This window comes from Oculina patagonica, chromosome 2 (genome assembly GCF_052425735.1).
Source record: "Oculina patagonica isolate OP01 chromosome 2, crgOcupat, whole genome shotgun sequence".
In the NCBI taxonomy this organism is placed as follows: domain Eukaryota; kingdom Metazoa; phylum Cnidaria; class Anthozoa; order Scleractinia; family Oculinidae; genus Oculina; species Oculina patagonica.
This window is the reverse complement of record NC_135759.1, coordinates 37894776-37909656: the sequence shown is the minus strand read 5'-3', so window position 1 is coordinate 37909656 and position 14881 is coordinate 37894776. Positions and strand designations below refer to the sequence as shown.

Here is a 14881-nt window from a genome sequence, read left to right as displayed (position 1 = left end):
GTAAAGCGGAAGACATTTTGCAACAGCCAAAGATATCCTTTGAGAAAAGGAATTCTCGAAGTAATTCATTATGGTAAACAAAATGTCATGGATTAATAATAATTACTCCTAAAGGAGTACTGGCAAACGGAAATGTCATATTGTTGCTACGTGGTTTTATAAGCCAGGCTTTCATCAGTGTCCGGTAAATCAAAGACGCCATCGGGGATTTCGTTGTTTCTCAAACGTCCCAGGTATTTCCGAATTACAAAAAAACGACGACGTAGATATGCTCCAGTTCGTCTTCGTCTACGGTGAATAAATTAAATTGTGAAGTAGAAAGCTTCGCATATTTGCGTGATGGTCTTTGATCATTTGTGTTGCAAGTATAGTGCACATGCAAGGCCTCTGCAATATCTTTAACAACTTGGTCTATCACCGATTGAGAAAAACGAAGTTTCCACACAAATAATATCACACCAGGTTTAATTCAACTCCAGAAATTTGTATTATCGCAAATAAGCGCTGGTAAAAAAATCGACTAAAATAAGAATTTGAAAAAAAAAACGTTCATAAACTTTCATAGTAACATGATTTATTTAATGGGCTGGAGTAACTCGTTTACCACTCATTTGTGTGTGTGTGTGGGGGGGGGGGGGGGGGAATAAAATGACAACTTTCAAAAAGGATTTGATGGAATACTATGGAAACGACTATACTGTCTCCGTAAGCTCAGCGTTTTCAGAGGGAAAGGTGCGTGTAATTGATACCGTTCCCCCAGGGCCTCGGGAAGAATGAGTAACAAATGTCCTAGAAAGATTAAGGTCTCTCTGATTAACATCTAAGTTCCTTCTTTCAGAGTCTGATTGACAAGAGTTTGTTCTACAAGGTTCATGACTGGTTTCATCACGAGATATTGGATGTTCGTGTTCGTTATCAATCCATGCATTAACCACGCGGGTCCCACATGGCACCACAACATGATGACCTTGACTCGATTGTTCTCCCGAGCCCCTTCCGTCTGGAGGTAGGGGCCCATTTTCACCAGCCGAGTCATCCTCACGGGCCCTGTTGTTTTGACGAGTGGGCCTCAAGTTGGAATGCCACATATAGTCCGTCGAACGCGCATTGCGTGATGTAGTTAACTCAACATTTCCCGGATAAGGTGGTGGAGGCTCTTCATTGTCCTCTTCATTAGAGCCCCGTAGTTGCATGTCTGAGTACTGAGACAGATTGTCCTCGGATGTACCTCTAGGTACCACACGAAAGTGGTGGACGAGACGAGGACTGTGAAGAGACAAGCTAAAGGTACTTGAACCAGAGCTCCGTCTTGTCTCTGAGACGTCTAGCGTTACTGAATTCCTTCTGGAAGGTGGGTAGAGGTGAGGAGAGCGAATAACTGAGAAGAAACGTGAAAAGAGGAAAAATAATTAAGCACAGGAACATTTCAGTCGCTAATTATAAGAGCTGGCCTCTCAGTGGCAACAAAACAAACCCTTATTTAGTAACAAATACTTTGGTGTTTTGTAGGCATAATTATTCACTTTAAAAAAAAATTATTTACTTGCATACCTGCGTCATAAGAGGGCGGAGCCCCCACATCTAACGGATCACGTGATCGATCACCCGATACGTCGCCAGGGGGTCCAGATCTATGACGGTTTCCGGAGATGCGTCTGTTGTTTGAGCGGAGCTGGAGAACAACTAGTGCGCAGGCCACCAAACAAATGCAACAGAGACCCATTATAATCACACCCACTTCTACTGTCTCCTCTTTGTCGTTAGACGGATCTATTATTACAAAGGTGTAGGAAAGATAAGAATTCAGATATACCATTTTATTATTCAACTCGATAAGAAACTTACTAATACTTTACATGTAAAACGAACACTCAAATTCAACAGAACTGAGAGCGGTACAAATGTACACCGTGTAACTTTGTCAACTTAAAGTCAAATAGATCTTAGATTTTTATCTACTACATATTATTTTTCTATGTATTTACAGTTGAATCCAGATAACTCGAACCCTCAATAACTCGAACCTCCCGATAATTTGAACCTTTTTTGAATTCCCTTCAGGTCATTTCCTCTCTAGTATTACCCTTGATAACTCGAACTCCCGATATCTCGAACCTTTTTCAATTTCCCTTGAAGGTTCGAGTTATCGAAATTCATCTGTACTTTGTGTTTACAAATTAGTATGGGATTCTCCCAGGCTATACTGGCTGCCACTTTCCCATAAACTTTGTATTCCGATAAAACTAATTTTATGTACTGAATTTCCCGATTTAGAAAGTGGCACATTCTCCCGATCCCTCAGTGACTAAAATTAATGCCTTCTCGCAGTTATTTTCAAAGTCATACAATGTAGAGCCGAGCTGCGAGTTATAAAATATTCTGTAGTGAACTGTGTCATTCCGTTATCAAAATAAACTAAAAGTGAACTACATTATGTAAATGTAACTCGCAAAATCCAGTCAACAAACTCAACTTATTAGCAACTCCAACAGAAAAAGTACTTGTACCCGAAAGTAATATTGGGCGTTTTCGATGAAAGTAATTAAAACGGAAGCATTTCTGCCTTACATTAAAGCGTTCATTTCCGAGATGACACAGTATTTTAATGGATAATTATCACTCCAATTTTGCAGATATTGTCTGCCGAGTTAGATATTATTACATGTGTCTCCATTCCAAATCAAAGTTAAAGAAAAGAAAAATAAATAAAAGTGAGACGATTTCAATCAGTGATTCGTTGAGGATACACGTTATTTTAACTTTTATCAGTAAATACAAGGCTAAAACACTTTGTAAAGAACGCAAACTGTAATGGATTATATTGAGCATTCAAGGGTTTCTTTACAGCTGCAAAAGTGATCTAATCCGTTAATGAATAGATATCAGGTTTCTGTAGATAACAACAACAGTCATTGCAGCGGGAAGTTTTCTTAATGCATCTGGAGTGGCTATGTCTTGATTAGGGTATTGCTCAATTGCAACGGTCGAAAATCCATTCCTTGCTAAATAGACATAATTTTAATAACCGTAAAAAACGCTCGGGCTTTTAAAATGGAATGGACAAAACTAATTTCAAAATACTGAATTGGTTTTTTTTTTCACGATCCCATAATACATCTTGTTTACCCCCCAAAATTTTTGCGTTAGCATTGTTTTCAATTTCTCTTGGGATTTACAATGACGTACAATCGTCCCAAGAGAAATTGAAAACAATGCTTATGCGAAAATTTGGCGGGGTAAACAAGATGTATTATGGGAACGGTGAAAACAGTGAATTCACTTTTTTTCGCGGCAGGAAAATTTAACTCGCACCTTTTAGTGAAAGAGCAGACATCCATTCCCACGAATATGCCGATATTCGATCAAGCATAGTCATACAAAATATATATACAGTCGAATCCCGATAACTCGAACTTTCAAGGGAAATCGAAAAAGGTTCGAGATATCAGGAGTTCGAGTTATCGAGGGTAAAATTATTAAGAAAACAACCTGAAGGGGAAACGAAAAAGGTTCGAGTTAGCGGGAGTTCGAGTAACTGAGGGTTCGAGTTATCGGGATTCAACTGTAGTTGAGGGCTTTATGATCGTAAAATAGCTTCTTCTTAGCGCGAAAAACGGGATTGGCAGAAAGAACAGTTTTTCTCGCTGCTGTCCAGCAAACCTAACGCCCGGGACAGGCTACCGAAGAAAAACGGCTCTCCGAACTAGAAACAACATTATTATATTGTTCAACTGCCTTTTTGCATTGGGAATCATTTTCAGGTTAAACGCTCTAACATGATAGTCAGAAAAAAGATTCGTCTATGAAAGGCAATTAGTCGGAACCGTTTCGCTTTTTGTTTTCTGCTTCCCTTATCCCAGTAAACAATAAAAATAAACATTGTTTTTTGTTTGAAATTACATTGAATACATTTAGCCTCTAACTTACCACTTATGTTAGTCGGGCTCATCATCATTGTTCCATTCATTTCAAATTCCCCTTCCATGTCCATTTTTAGCAATCTTTCTTCTACGTTACAGTCCAAGTACACAGGGCTTGAAAAGAAATTAAAGATTAAAATAAAACACACATCAATCTATACCGAGTAGTCTACATGCCTCAGTGTGCTCCCGCTAGAGAAAAAATAATATCGTGGATGAACATTTGATTGATCTGACGGCTTCAGTGTCCACGATAATTGAAGACCTGACAACTGAACTAAAGAAGGACTTTTGCAGTTCCTGAAGTTTCCCTAGCCCCTCCCCACTTGCTCACCCCTCGATAGCCCGGGCCTCTACTCTACTGAGATATTAGAAATTGAAGAGGGTAGGACAGCCGGAGACGATATTGCACAGAAATTATTTTGCAATTAAATTTTCTTTTGATGCTGAATTTTAATATTAAGGAGCTAAGGGGTCAACAAGCTTGTGATGACAATGTTCCCCAACCATCTCCCTCTCAGTCGGGCACCGTTTCTCTAACAGAAGCTTCAGTGTGAGAAGATGAATAAAATTGCTAATATCTTATTTTCAATTAACCGTTGAGTGATGGCGGTGCAAATTAAGGGCCAAAACTTCTGACAGAAAGTTTGTATTAATTAAAACTTGGCTAAGCTCCTAGAAATATCCGGATAAATTTCAATCAAAGGTTTTCAAATGCCTTACACCTGCTCGCGTACTGTCATCTAGCGACTCTTTGTTATTGACACTGACTGTGTGTCACTAATGATATTGCGACAACCTGACATGAATTTATTTCATTCAAATTTATTAAAAACATAAACTCGCCGTGTTATTCGGCCAACAAAAAATGTGTAAAGCGTCGAACTGGACAATGAGACTGAAAATTATCACGAACACTAGTAATCATTAACCGCTTCATTGCTTCGAGAAAACTACACTGGCCGCTGAAAAGTAAATTTGTTTTTCTAACGTACGAGGAAAACTATAGTGCTTTAAATATAATAGACTACGGACATCAGCCTCAAGTTTATTGCTATGTTATGTTAATCGTTTCGCCACCTCAGTCAGTGCAGGTTGAAGTTAGCGTGGTTTTATATGGAGATGAGATCACGGCAGCGGTTTCACTTGCCGCACGTTTTATCACGCGATTTACGCGCGGTGTGTTACATGAAGATTGCTTTGCGACATCATTTGGAATCATTTTATCTTGTGAAGCAAAGTGTACCGAGTTGATAACCACGATAGGTTTTTGTCAAGGCTTGCTGAAATAATTAGGTATCGAATGCTAGGGAGACGACCGTAGGTAAGGGTGGCTTTGAACTGTTGTCAATATTGATTCGAGAATAAAATGCAAATTAGCTTACCAAGTTAAAAATCCTTTTTCCCGCGATCTTTTGCAGAAATTTTTCAACTTTTCTCTCTGACGCTAAAATCTTCGCTTTTCCCTGGCTTCAGTATTGCACATTTTCCAAACTCCACCTGCAATTGTTCGATTACTCAGGATAAAAACTCCTCATACAACTCCATTGGCTTGTTTTCCACTCGATTAAGTTTGTTTCATGAGCGCAGCCTTCAATGATATGTTTACATGGTCACGAGTGAATAACAAAATACTATATAGTAAAAACGTGCATCAAATATGCCGCTAAGATTAATCCAACGTTATGACCTTAGAATATCATTTCTTCATTCTAAGATTTACATCATGAATTCAACCAAAGAGATCTTAAGTTGTACGCAGTTGCGTCTCGACATTTTCAGTGTATTTTGTCGGCACGCATATTATGATTAGTTTCGCTGTCAATATTTAATACCTTACAACCCCAATTTTTTATTATTTTGATCACGTATTTCCTTTCAGGTTCTTTGTTTATCATTTTCAAACGACAGGTAAGCTGATTACCTCCAAAGAATTAAAATTCAGATTGTAAAGGCGTAAACAACATATAACACCAAAATATTGGAACACTCGCTGCTGAATTCTCGGTGAAAAAAAAGAGAAAAATTATTTTTCCTTTCATTTTTAAGTAACACATTTAATCTCAGGGGAGATCTTTTTTAAGAATTCTTACAAGGCACGATTTTATGTTTTTATCGACTTTTCATGTATATCTTAAATATTTAATCTTTGTTTCTTTATTCGTCCGCAATTGTAGCTAAGAAAACCACGGGAAACCAAGATGCATTGATTGATTGAGTACTTTTAAAATGATTATTTTTACTCGTATATATTTTTTTCTTCTTAACCCAATACCAAAGTAACGCACGAGAAATATAATCAGAATTAAGCTACAACGAATTTTGGATTTTTCTAACCACAAATGGCGCGTGTTGGGTTATACAAGGGAAATTGAGGTCTTGTACAAGAACAGCAATTTCTTAAGAAGTGCTTGTCGAAACATTTAGATCAAGAGATTCGTGCGATATCTCATATACTGAAAATTGACTATTTGATCATAAAACAAGTAAATAAAATCACCAAACATTTCACCTACATTATAAATGACGGTATGAACTCAAGTAATGCTCCTTGCGTTTCATGTAAAAGAAACCGATTGAATAAAGAGAAGAAACGTCCTTTAAAAGTTGATATCATACGTACCTGCAAAGATGACGTCTTCAATATTTGTACTTTTGAACCCATACGAGAATAAAAGCTGTTATGAACTTCACGTAAGCCTCAAATGACTCGTGTGTGAGAAAGTAAATACTAAAAATGCATATTCAACATCAGAAACGCAGAACGTATTGTTAAATTTGCATAAGAAATCAACTTGTTTATTTAAAACAGGTTTCCGGCCATTCTCGTCCCCATAGCCTTGCCATAGCCCTTCTCGTTTCTCTTAGCCGGCAGGGCCTTGGCACGAGAAACGAGGCAACCTCGCTCCCAGGGTCTACTCCGCTTTCAAGAAAAAAATATTGTCGCCGAGAAGACCCTGGGGACGAGGTGTGAAACGAAGGAGTCTGGAGTCACAGGATTTCCAGTCCATGATTTTAGGACATCCGGTCTTTGTGTATGAAGTCGTGATGTTTCTTATACTGTATGAGGAAGTCATGTTTCCAGGGACCTTCTTTCTCGTGCCAAGGCCCTGCCAGCTAAGATAAAGGAAAAGGGCTATGGGGAAGAGAATAATTTTCGGCTGGCACAAAACTCGGTACCAGGCTCTGAGTCAGGTGGAAGACCAAATCACATTCGCCCAGTTTCGCTGGGTTTGTTCTTGGCAGTTTTTGTGAGTCTTTAGGCAAGAAAAATGCAAAACCTTGAATCGTTTGCAGTAATCAAATTATTATACAGGTGCACTATTGATGTTTCAATTACCTTCTGAAAAGCCTTTTGGGAATAATAAATGTATGGAACATTATAAGATACCCTGTGAGATAGCTCTTTGGGAGGTAACGAACAAAGCCGGGTTCACATTTGTAAAATAAGTATACGCATAAGCGCAAACATAACCGCAAGGATGTTCACCCCTGTGTAGAGAAACAAGGAGATAAACGTGAGCACAGTGCCTTAGAATATTCTGATGAACACTGCACGATGGGAGTGCACGTGGCAACAACTGCCAAATCTACCGGTTCACAGCACAAGACCAAAAAAAAGGAAAAAAAATTCTCTCTTTTCTTTTGTCGACCGAACTTTTTCTTAGGGTCCGACTAGAGTTTTTAAACATCCAAGGAAAAGCAAACGCAAAAAGACAAAATCGACAAGAAGGGGTTGGGGGGCCTTTCCGCTTGGTGTGCCGCGCCGCCTTTCTCGTCCCAATCCCTCCTTGCGCGTCTTCAACCCTGGAAACCGGGAAGGTCGGTACCAGGTACGACCCTGAGGCGAGTCACCTGAGGTACGACGCTGATACAAAACTTCTTTATTACACCTTAAATTATGCAAGTAGAAAACCATCTAGTCATGTAAAGGAAGGCGCAAAAGAGCGAGAGAAACGGAAAGCATTCCGTTACTCAGTGTTGTGGAGTTTATGATATCTCACTGGTGGAAAATAAAATCGCTATGCTAGTTCTCGAGGGTCGCCCAGGGGCATGGCATGGGGGAACAAAGGAACATGGTCAATTTCAACTGGAGAGCAGGGGAACAAGTAAAATATCTAAGGAGACAAGGGATTAAAACGGTTTGAATCATTTTTGACACCAACTAAACATTACCCTGACTTGTCAATAGGTTTTCCTTTTACAGTATGATCATGTATTTGCCAAGCAGTCAGTTGATAAGAACCAAGAGAAATATCAGCTACGGGAACATTGGAGTCCGGCTAGGAACAATTACATGTAATAGAAAATGTATGGACATCAGGTTAGTACGTTTGACTAAAATATTTTTCAAATGGTCTTCGTTAGCCTGTGATGCAGGCATATTTACGAGCGAGCGCTGAATACTCCTTAGAGTTTAATTTGGGAGGGTGTTGAGGCGAGTAAATAAACGGACAGCGGAATGGGAGTCTACGATAAACGCCTTCACTAGGCCTCGTGCTCTGTATATAGTTCTTCTCGCCACATGCAGAATGCTTTGTCAAAACCTAAGGAATTATTTTCCGTTTCTGACCAGCCGTCTGTAGAGTGGCACGCTGTGATCGTCTAGTGGTTAGGACACTGCGTTGTGGCCGCAGTAACCCAGGTTCGAATCCTGGTCTCGGCAGTTTTTTATGTTTTATTTTTTATTTTTTTTTATATATGAAAAATATCAACTGGGGTAAATTGACGTGCTGTTAAAACAAATTCTCCGTACTTAATACTAAAAGAAATTTGTGGTGAAGAGTAAGGAGTATTAGTATTTTGGACTTGCATAGTAGTTTGTAAGTATTCATCTTAAGGTGTATAGTATTCTTCTGACACGTTGAGCAGTGTGCTGCGCACACAAAATACATAAAGCATAACATTTTCCATGCTTTGGATCCCTTGACGCTTAAGGTTATTCAAGACCATTTTTTGACAATATGAATTACCTTCACTCGTTTTTTGATAGTTTAAATGTTAAAAGTGATCAACGATTTAGATAACAACATCCAGAATGCATTGTCAAAACAATAGCGGAATAAGTTTCATTTTCATACAGCCGTCAGTAGAGTGGCACGCCGTGATCGTCTAGTGGTTAGGACACTGCGTTGTGGCCGCAGTAACCCAGGTTCGAATCCTGGTCGCGGCATTTTTTCTTTTTCCACTCATTTTTCAAAAGCTGACGGAGAACACAATTTTATAACGATTTTCATTTGACTGTTATTATACACTCATCGTGTATTTTATTTGGTTTGATGGTTGATGATTTATGTTGATGATCCCTAAAAATGCGGCATTTAACTTTCAAACAACGTTTTCAACCTTTAGGGAAATTAATAATTTTATTTACTAGTAATACGTGACTCGCAGGGCCTCGCGAAGCTCTGGGTTGGGGAGGGGGGGAGTGTTATAAATAAGGAGTGGATTATTTGAAGTTGAACATTAATTGAATTGTACATATTCAATTTTCCACAGTAGGCAGGAAGATATATTTGTTAGAAATGTAAAAATATTTTTTGGAGGGGTAGCATTGGAAAGGTAGTGGATTGGGGAGTGATGGTGATAACCGGTTTTAACCGGTGATTTGTTATTGTTGCCTAGTAACGGGCATGGCCGCGACACCCTCGTTCCCAGGGTCTACTCCGCTTTGAAGATGGCGGCTCTTTCTGGTTCGCAAAGAGGTATTATAAAGCGTTGGGAAGCACAGTCTATTTTCAAAATCATCGACAAATTATTGGATAGTCGCATTTTGGACATTTATTTGAGGGCATTAAAAAAAAGAAGAACGAACGGCAGGAGGATTCGAACCCTCCGCCCGCGCGCCCCTGATGGCGATGAAAGGTTTATAGCCTGAATAGGCGTTGAGGGAGTATTATGTGGAAATCAGTGTTATTTTAATCCGAAAAGAAAAAACGATAAAAATGAAAGGCTCAGGATTCGAACCCACAAAAAAATAATAAAAATAAAAAATAAAAAAACCCTAGCCGGATTCGAACCCCCGCCCTCAGTCCCGAAGATCTGATTTCAAGTTCGACGCCTCACACCATTGATCCACACCATTAGGCACCAGCGCGCGGCCGTGTGACGTCATTTCCGCCACACACTTTAGGACCGTAAACTCCACACGAGATTTCATCCCGCCTGAGCCCTTTGAGGGACAAAATTATACACCCCGCTACGCTCGGCCTTCGGCCTCGCTTCGCGAGGAAATTAATATTTATTTATTCATCTATTCATTCATTCATTTATTTACAAGAATAAAGGGAATTAAGGTCGCGCAGGACCCTTGCTCATTAATAAATTCATTAGTCAATTTCTTGTTGGAGTGCTATCTTGTAAAGCTTTAATTCGCTACATTTTGAATATCGATTCCTCTAAAATTTAATAAGGATACTCAGGGATGATGGAATTACATCATGATTGTCCTTTTACTGAGAGATGACCGTTGTCTGTGATGTTACAAGCCCTTAAAAGTTTAACTGAAGATAATGCGATTTTGTGTCCAAGTTTTCAGCTAGCACAGCGCACCAAATGAAATGATTATATAGCTTAGTGATAAATCGTAACTTCTTTTGTGTTCCCACTAGAACGAAATTTTCGATTTCAAAAGCTGCTACAAGTTAATGGCTTCTAAGAGCGTAAAAATGTGAAATCTAAACTTTGAAACATGCTATCTTCATTTTGAGAAGGAAATTTAAAAATTCGCTCTAGCCAGAACACAATAGAGTACACCAAGTTTATGTTCCTCGCGAATCAACTCTTGAAATTCTATATCGGCAGAGAAAACTTGGACACAAAATTGAAGGTTTTGAGGCTTCCGAAGACCTTCCGAGTCAATGTTTACAACAACGTGTGATATATTCAAAGCTGTGAATCTATTTATGATAATTTCCTATGTTCCAGCGCACGTGGCACAAAGCTGAAAACAATAACTAGTAATTACTTGTACAAAAGAGTTTAAAAACAAACATTCTCATGAATATTTCGTTTGTTGTCGGCTTCAGTCGTCCGGCAGTTCGTGCATACTCTTTAAATAAATACATACTAATGATTGCAAGGGTCCTGCGCGACCTTAACCCTTTTCGGACGAGTGGGGTCGAATTCGACCCCTTCAGAGTCGAAACATTTTTCCCTCCCCTACACAGGTAATTTTTGCTTGTATGAAGCTGCAGTGACGGGAAAAACTATACAGCGGTTATCCAATTACATAAACATGTTGTCGGCCATTTTGCTTTCAAGAAAATTTCAAATTTCTCTTCGCTTTCGTCGCTCTACGTTTGTTTACATCAGTGGAAAGATATTGCGTCAGATTATTTTAACACTGATCAAGCTTTACAAATGGTTTTGCGGACTAGAAGTGATCTTGAGGACGAAGAAAGCTTGGAAGACGATTTTGACGATCGTGGAAACTGCATCTTGCACTTTGTTTGTTTATTTCGTGAGACGGAAGTTTTTTCTGAAGGATCGATTCAACCTTTGCCACCATGTCACAGGCCTTCGCTGCTAGAATAGGCGATAGAGCTAAGAATTCATTGTTTATTTGCTTTAATGTCTTAGACGAAGTTTAAAAATGGTTGTTTGAACATTTTGGCCAAGTTAAATTGACAGGTTCGATTCGAAGCTCACTGGAAGCTGTCCTAGGAGCTGCTACCACGTGTTTCTACCTATGTTATACTAGAGTGAAAGTCACATTTTTTTGTATACAGGAAATCGCTGTTGGCTAAATGATTGTGCTAAATGAATAACATATAAAATAGCCTATTTGATGATGTATACATTGCCTAGAAAAAATTGTAAAACATCTTGAGAAAATTCGTTCAAACCTAAAAGTTTTTATTTTAATTTGCATATTTGCATAAATTATGTATGTTTATCGGTTACCATGGAGACGGATATAAATTATTTGTTCATGTTTTGGATCAAAAAATGTTCAGAATTTTATAGGCTTTCTAACCATATAAAACATGTGTATATTACTGTAAAGAGGACTCCTTGATAAAAGCATTTTGTTTTGTAGCCCTGAGAACCAGTTTCTGTCTAAAAAAATATTCAGTCTGAAAAGGGTTAACTGCTGGTGTCTTGTTGAACCAAATCTTTTTAAGAGGATTTATTTTGTACTCAAAGAAAAGAGGTTAGCCTATTGTTAACTTGAACAAGTTAGTCGGAGTTACTCTTTTTTGATAAAAGTTTCTTATATGCAAGTCTGCTTGGTTTTGAATTTTCTACCAACTTAGACAAAAAACTTTCGCAATTAGACGCAGGCCTTGCGTTTCGGGCCCGGGGGGAGAACTCAAAAAAGTTTTATACGGGGAGGCTCCGCCAAGAGATCTAACCCCTTACCTTTTTTATACAATTTTGACAGAGATTGTACCCCTTTCGTATACCTTGTACTGAAAAAAGGTACCCCTTTTATATACCTTAAAGACATGCCATTGACTTAGAACAGGACGTTTTCTAATCATTTTCATGTAGCGCTTAAAATAATACAGCCAGAAATTGTGTCTGTTTGATATAGTTTAATTAAAGGCCCTTTTTAAAAGACCTAAATGACAGATTTCAAAACCCTTTAATATGCCTAAACTTGTGAAATCCCTACCCTATTATTTACCTTAAGTCTGAAAAAGGCAATTTCGGGCGGAGCCCCCCCCCCGTATAGGCCATTCTAGGGAGTACCCTCGCCCCCCCCCCCCCGCCCCCCGGTGGGATTTCGGGTGTAAGCCTTTTCTGTATCCCGGCGTTTGACGGCAGTTATAAGTCCATCGGTTTTATTAAATTTAAATTCCTTCCTGTCTCGATGCACGAATCTAAGCCTGATTGACCGTTTAACCTGTTACGCCCACATTATTTAGGCGGTGCTGCCGAAGCCATCGTACCCCTGACCCCCTTTCTGAGTCAATCATGAGCATGCGAGGACTTTCCATCTTCGTCTCCGTCTTGGACGGTTAGGGTTCTTGAGCATCTATATTTCATCTGATCTTACCATTTGCACGGCAAGATATTGATGATTCCTGACCGATCGCAAGTCGCGAGGGGACAAGAACATAGCTGCCAATGCAAATATGGTGTTAGTGGAAATGGGTTTCCACTGTGGTAAATCAAAGGAGAGAATACTTCAGATCGTACTTTCCTTCTTTCCCGTAGAGGCATTCTCGAGGGAAATCGAAGAAAATAGGCGCAGCCGTGAACGGAAAGAAATGGTAGATGGGAGGAAAAGTAAATGCGGATCGGAATCATTACACCCTCATAACCGTCATTATTTATTAGCATAACCTATTGACCGACTATTTATAGGCAAATTCGCAATTTGACTGGCTACCCTTGTGGCGGGGAGGGGTTTGGGCTAGTAAAATTGCCGAAATCGCAAGCCAAAACTATAAATAAACCACTTTCACTGACATGAGTTTTGTTGAATAGGCTGGAACTTCGGACAAAGCGCGTTTGTTGCTCTGCTAAGCCACCTTATCGCTTTATCAGGCAACAAAGTTATAAATGGGTTTGTTTCACTTCCTTCTTATCCCACTCTATCCAACAAACGGAAATGATAACAAAAAGAACGACAAACTGTCTATTTCTTGCGCTTACTCGCTCTTTAACCCGCTTAGTGGCTTGCATTCACCCAAAGAAATCTCGACAGAGCATTATTAATTGTAAATGCGTATTACCGATAAATTTAATCGAATACGTAGTCCAGCTTTCAATTTGCCGAAAAATTAGCGAGGACAACTATGAAATTAAATTTTAAGAGATATTTTGTGTTTCAGAAATGTAAAATATAAATGACCTGAAAAAATATTAAACTGAATGAGCGCGCAAAAGGCAATCGTATATCTTCATTTATACCATGCCATAGAAAATACAGCCAATCAGAATACAGGAAAGCCGTTGTATATTCGACGGTATTCAACCCAACCTTCCCATCGTGCGCTGCGATTGTATTCTCGACGAAATTTAGAAAGCGTATTTTCTATGGCATGGTATAAAATAGTTATACCGAGAAAATACAAGTGACTCGTGGGATATTCCATAGTATACCACTCGAAAGCGTTGCATAACTAGTATATCTCAGCCATGGTGATCCCAAGTGAATAAAAGTAGCTAGGCAGATTCTTCAAAAAGGTTGCTTGCTCCAATCACCTCAGACTTTGCAAACGACAGAAGCGACAGAGACGATCCGGGCGATCATGTGAGAACCAGCCTTAAATGTACTCGGGGCAGCCACGACGACCGTGCTATTTTTAGAAACTGACTTCACATTCGTCGCGCGTGGAGAAATTTTCGAAAAAAATTAAAAGGAGTTAAGGTGTAAGCCAACATTGTCTTCAAAGGATGATTATGGCTTCTTGTCGTGACGAAACGTCTTATTACGTGCCTTTGAGCATTGTGTTTTGAAGTACGTTTTGCCTTTCACCCCGATTCAGTCTCAATGCACGATCGCGGCGGCCTCACGCTGAGGAACAAAGCATACATGTTTTAAGTCACGGAACCCAAATGTTCTCTGATCTTTGGCCCGTATAATGGACCTTCCTCAAAAATCGTCAAGTTGTAAATGTTAATTTTTGAACCACGTCTTTTTTTACAGTACATTAAAAGTTCTGTGAAAGTTGCTTTCCAAAAACTGCAAGGATAACCAAAAGTGGATTAAAAGTAAAGACATTCTTGAGCCGACAAACGTGACTTTACTTGCCAAAATAAACTCTCTGATCCTATCACGCCCACCCTTGTACTAGTAATTGTATGTTTCGCATCCTGTCGAACTGATTTTGACTTATATTAATAAAAATTGTATGGTACTCTTAAAATCACTGATAATTTGGCGTTTCTAAATCTTTACACTCCAGGAAAAAGGTGGAGGGAAAACTCGATTTACAAAGAAGGAAAAGAAATAAATTTGGCCGCATTTTTACCCCACCCGCGTCGATTTCACCACCCCACCCCCA

The 14881-nt window shown here is 39.2% G+C and overlaps 1 protein-coding gene and 2 non-coding genes across 5 annotated transcripts; 2 read left to right on the top strand and 1 right to left on the bottom strand.

Moving 5' to 3' along the window:
* Positions 1-468: 468 nt before the first annotated feature.
* Positions 469-6737, bottom strand: LOC144644605 (uncharacterized). Of its 3 annotated transcripts, XM_078504127.1 has the most exons (5): positions 6544-6737; positions 5306-5420; positions 3928-4034; positions 1552-1770; positions 469-1378 (listed from the first exon to the last, which is right to left on the bottom strand). In XM_078504127.1, the coding sequence occupies exons 3-5, from the start codon at positions 3989-3991 to the stop codon at positions 693-695; spliced, it is 969 nt and encodes a 322-aa protein (XP_078360253.1). In that variant the 5' UTR covers positions 3992-4034; positions 5306-5420; positions 6544-6737; the 3' UTR covers positions 469-692. The 3 variants fall into 3 exon arrangements, with proteins under 3 accessions (XP_078360253.1, XP_078360254.1, XP_078360252.1); XM_078504128.1 differs by lacking the exon at positions 5306-5420; XM_078504126.1 differs by lacking the exon at positions 6544-6737 and having other exon boundaries at positions 5306-6527.
* Positions 6738-8514: 1777 nt separating this feature from the next.
* Positions 8515-8586, top strand: Trnah-gug (transfer RNA histidin (anticodon GUG)). The gene has a single exon. It is a non-coding gene; the product is annotated as a tRNA-His (tRNA).
* Positions 8587-9021: 435 nt separating this feature from the next.
* Trnah-gug (transfer RNA histidin (anticodon GUG)) lies at positions 9022-9093 on the top strand. Its single transcript has one exon. It is a non-coding gene; the product is annotated as a tRNA-His (tRNA).
* The last annotated feature ends 5788 nt before the right edge of the window (positions 9094-14881 follow it).

Coding starts and splice junctions, on each gene's coding strand:
- LOC144644605 (XM_078504127.1), bottom strand. CDS start 3,991: ATGGACATGGAAGGGGAATTTGAAATGAATGGAACAATGATGATGAGC. Junction 1,771..3,927: donor GAGCCCGACTAACATAAGTG/GTAAGTTAGAGG, acceptor TTGTAATAATAG/ATCCGTCTAACGACAAAGAG. Junction 1,379..1,551: donor TCCGCCCTCTTATGACGCAG/GTATGCAAGTAA, acceptor GTTTCTTCTCAG/TTATTCGCTCTCCTCACCTC.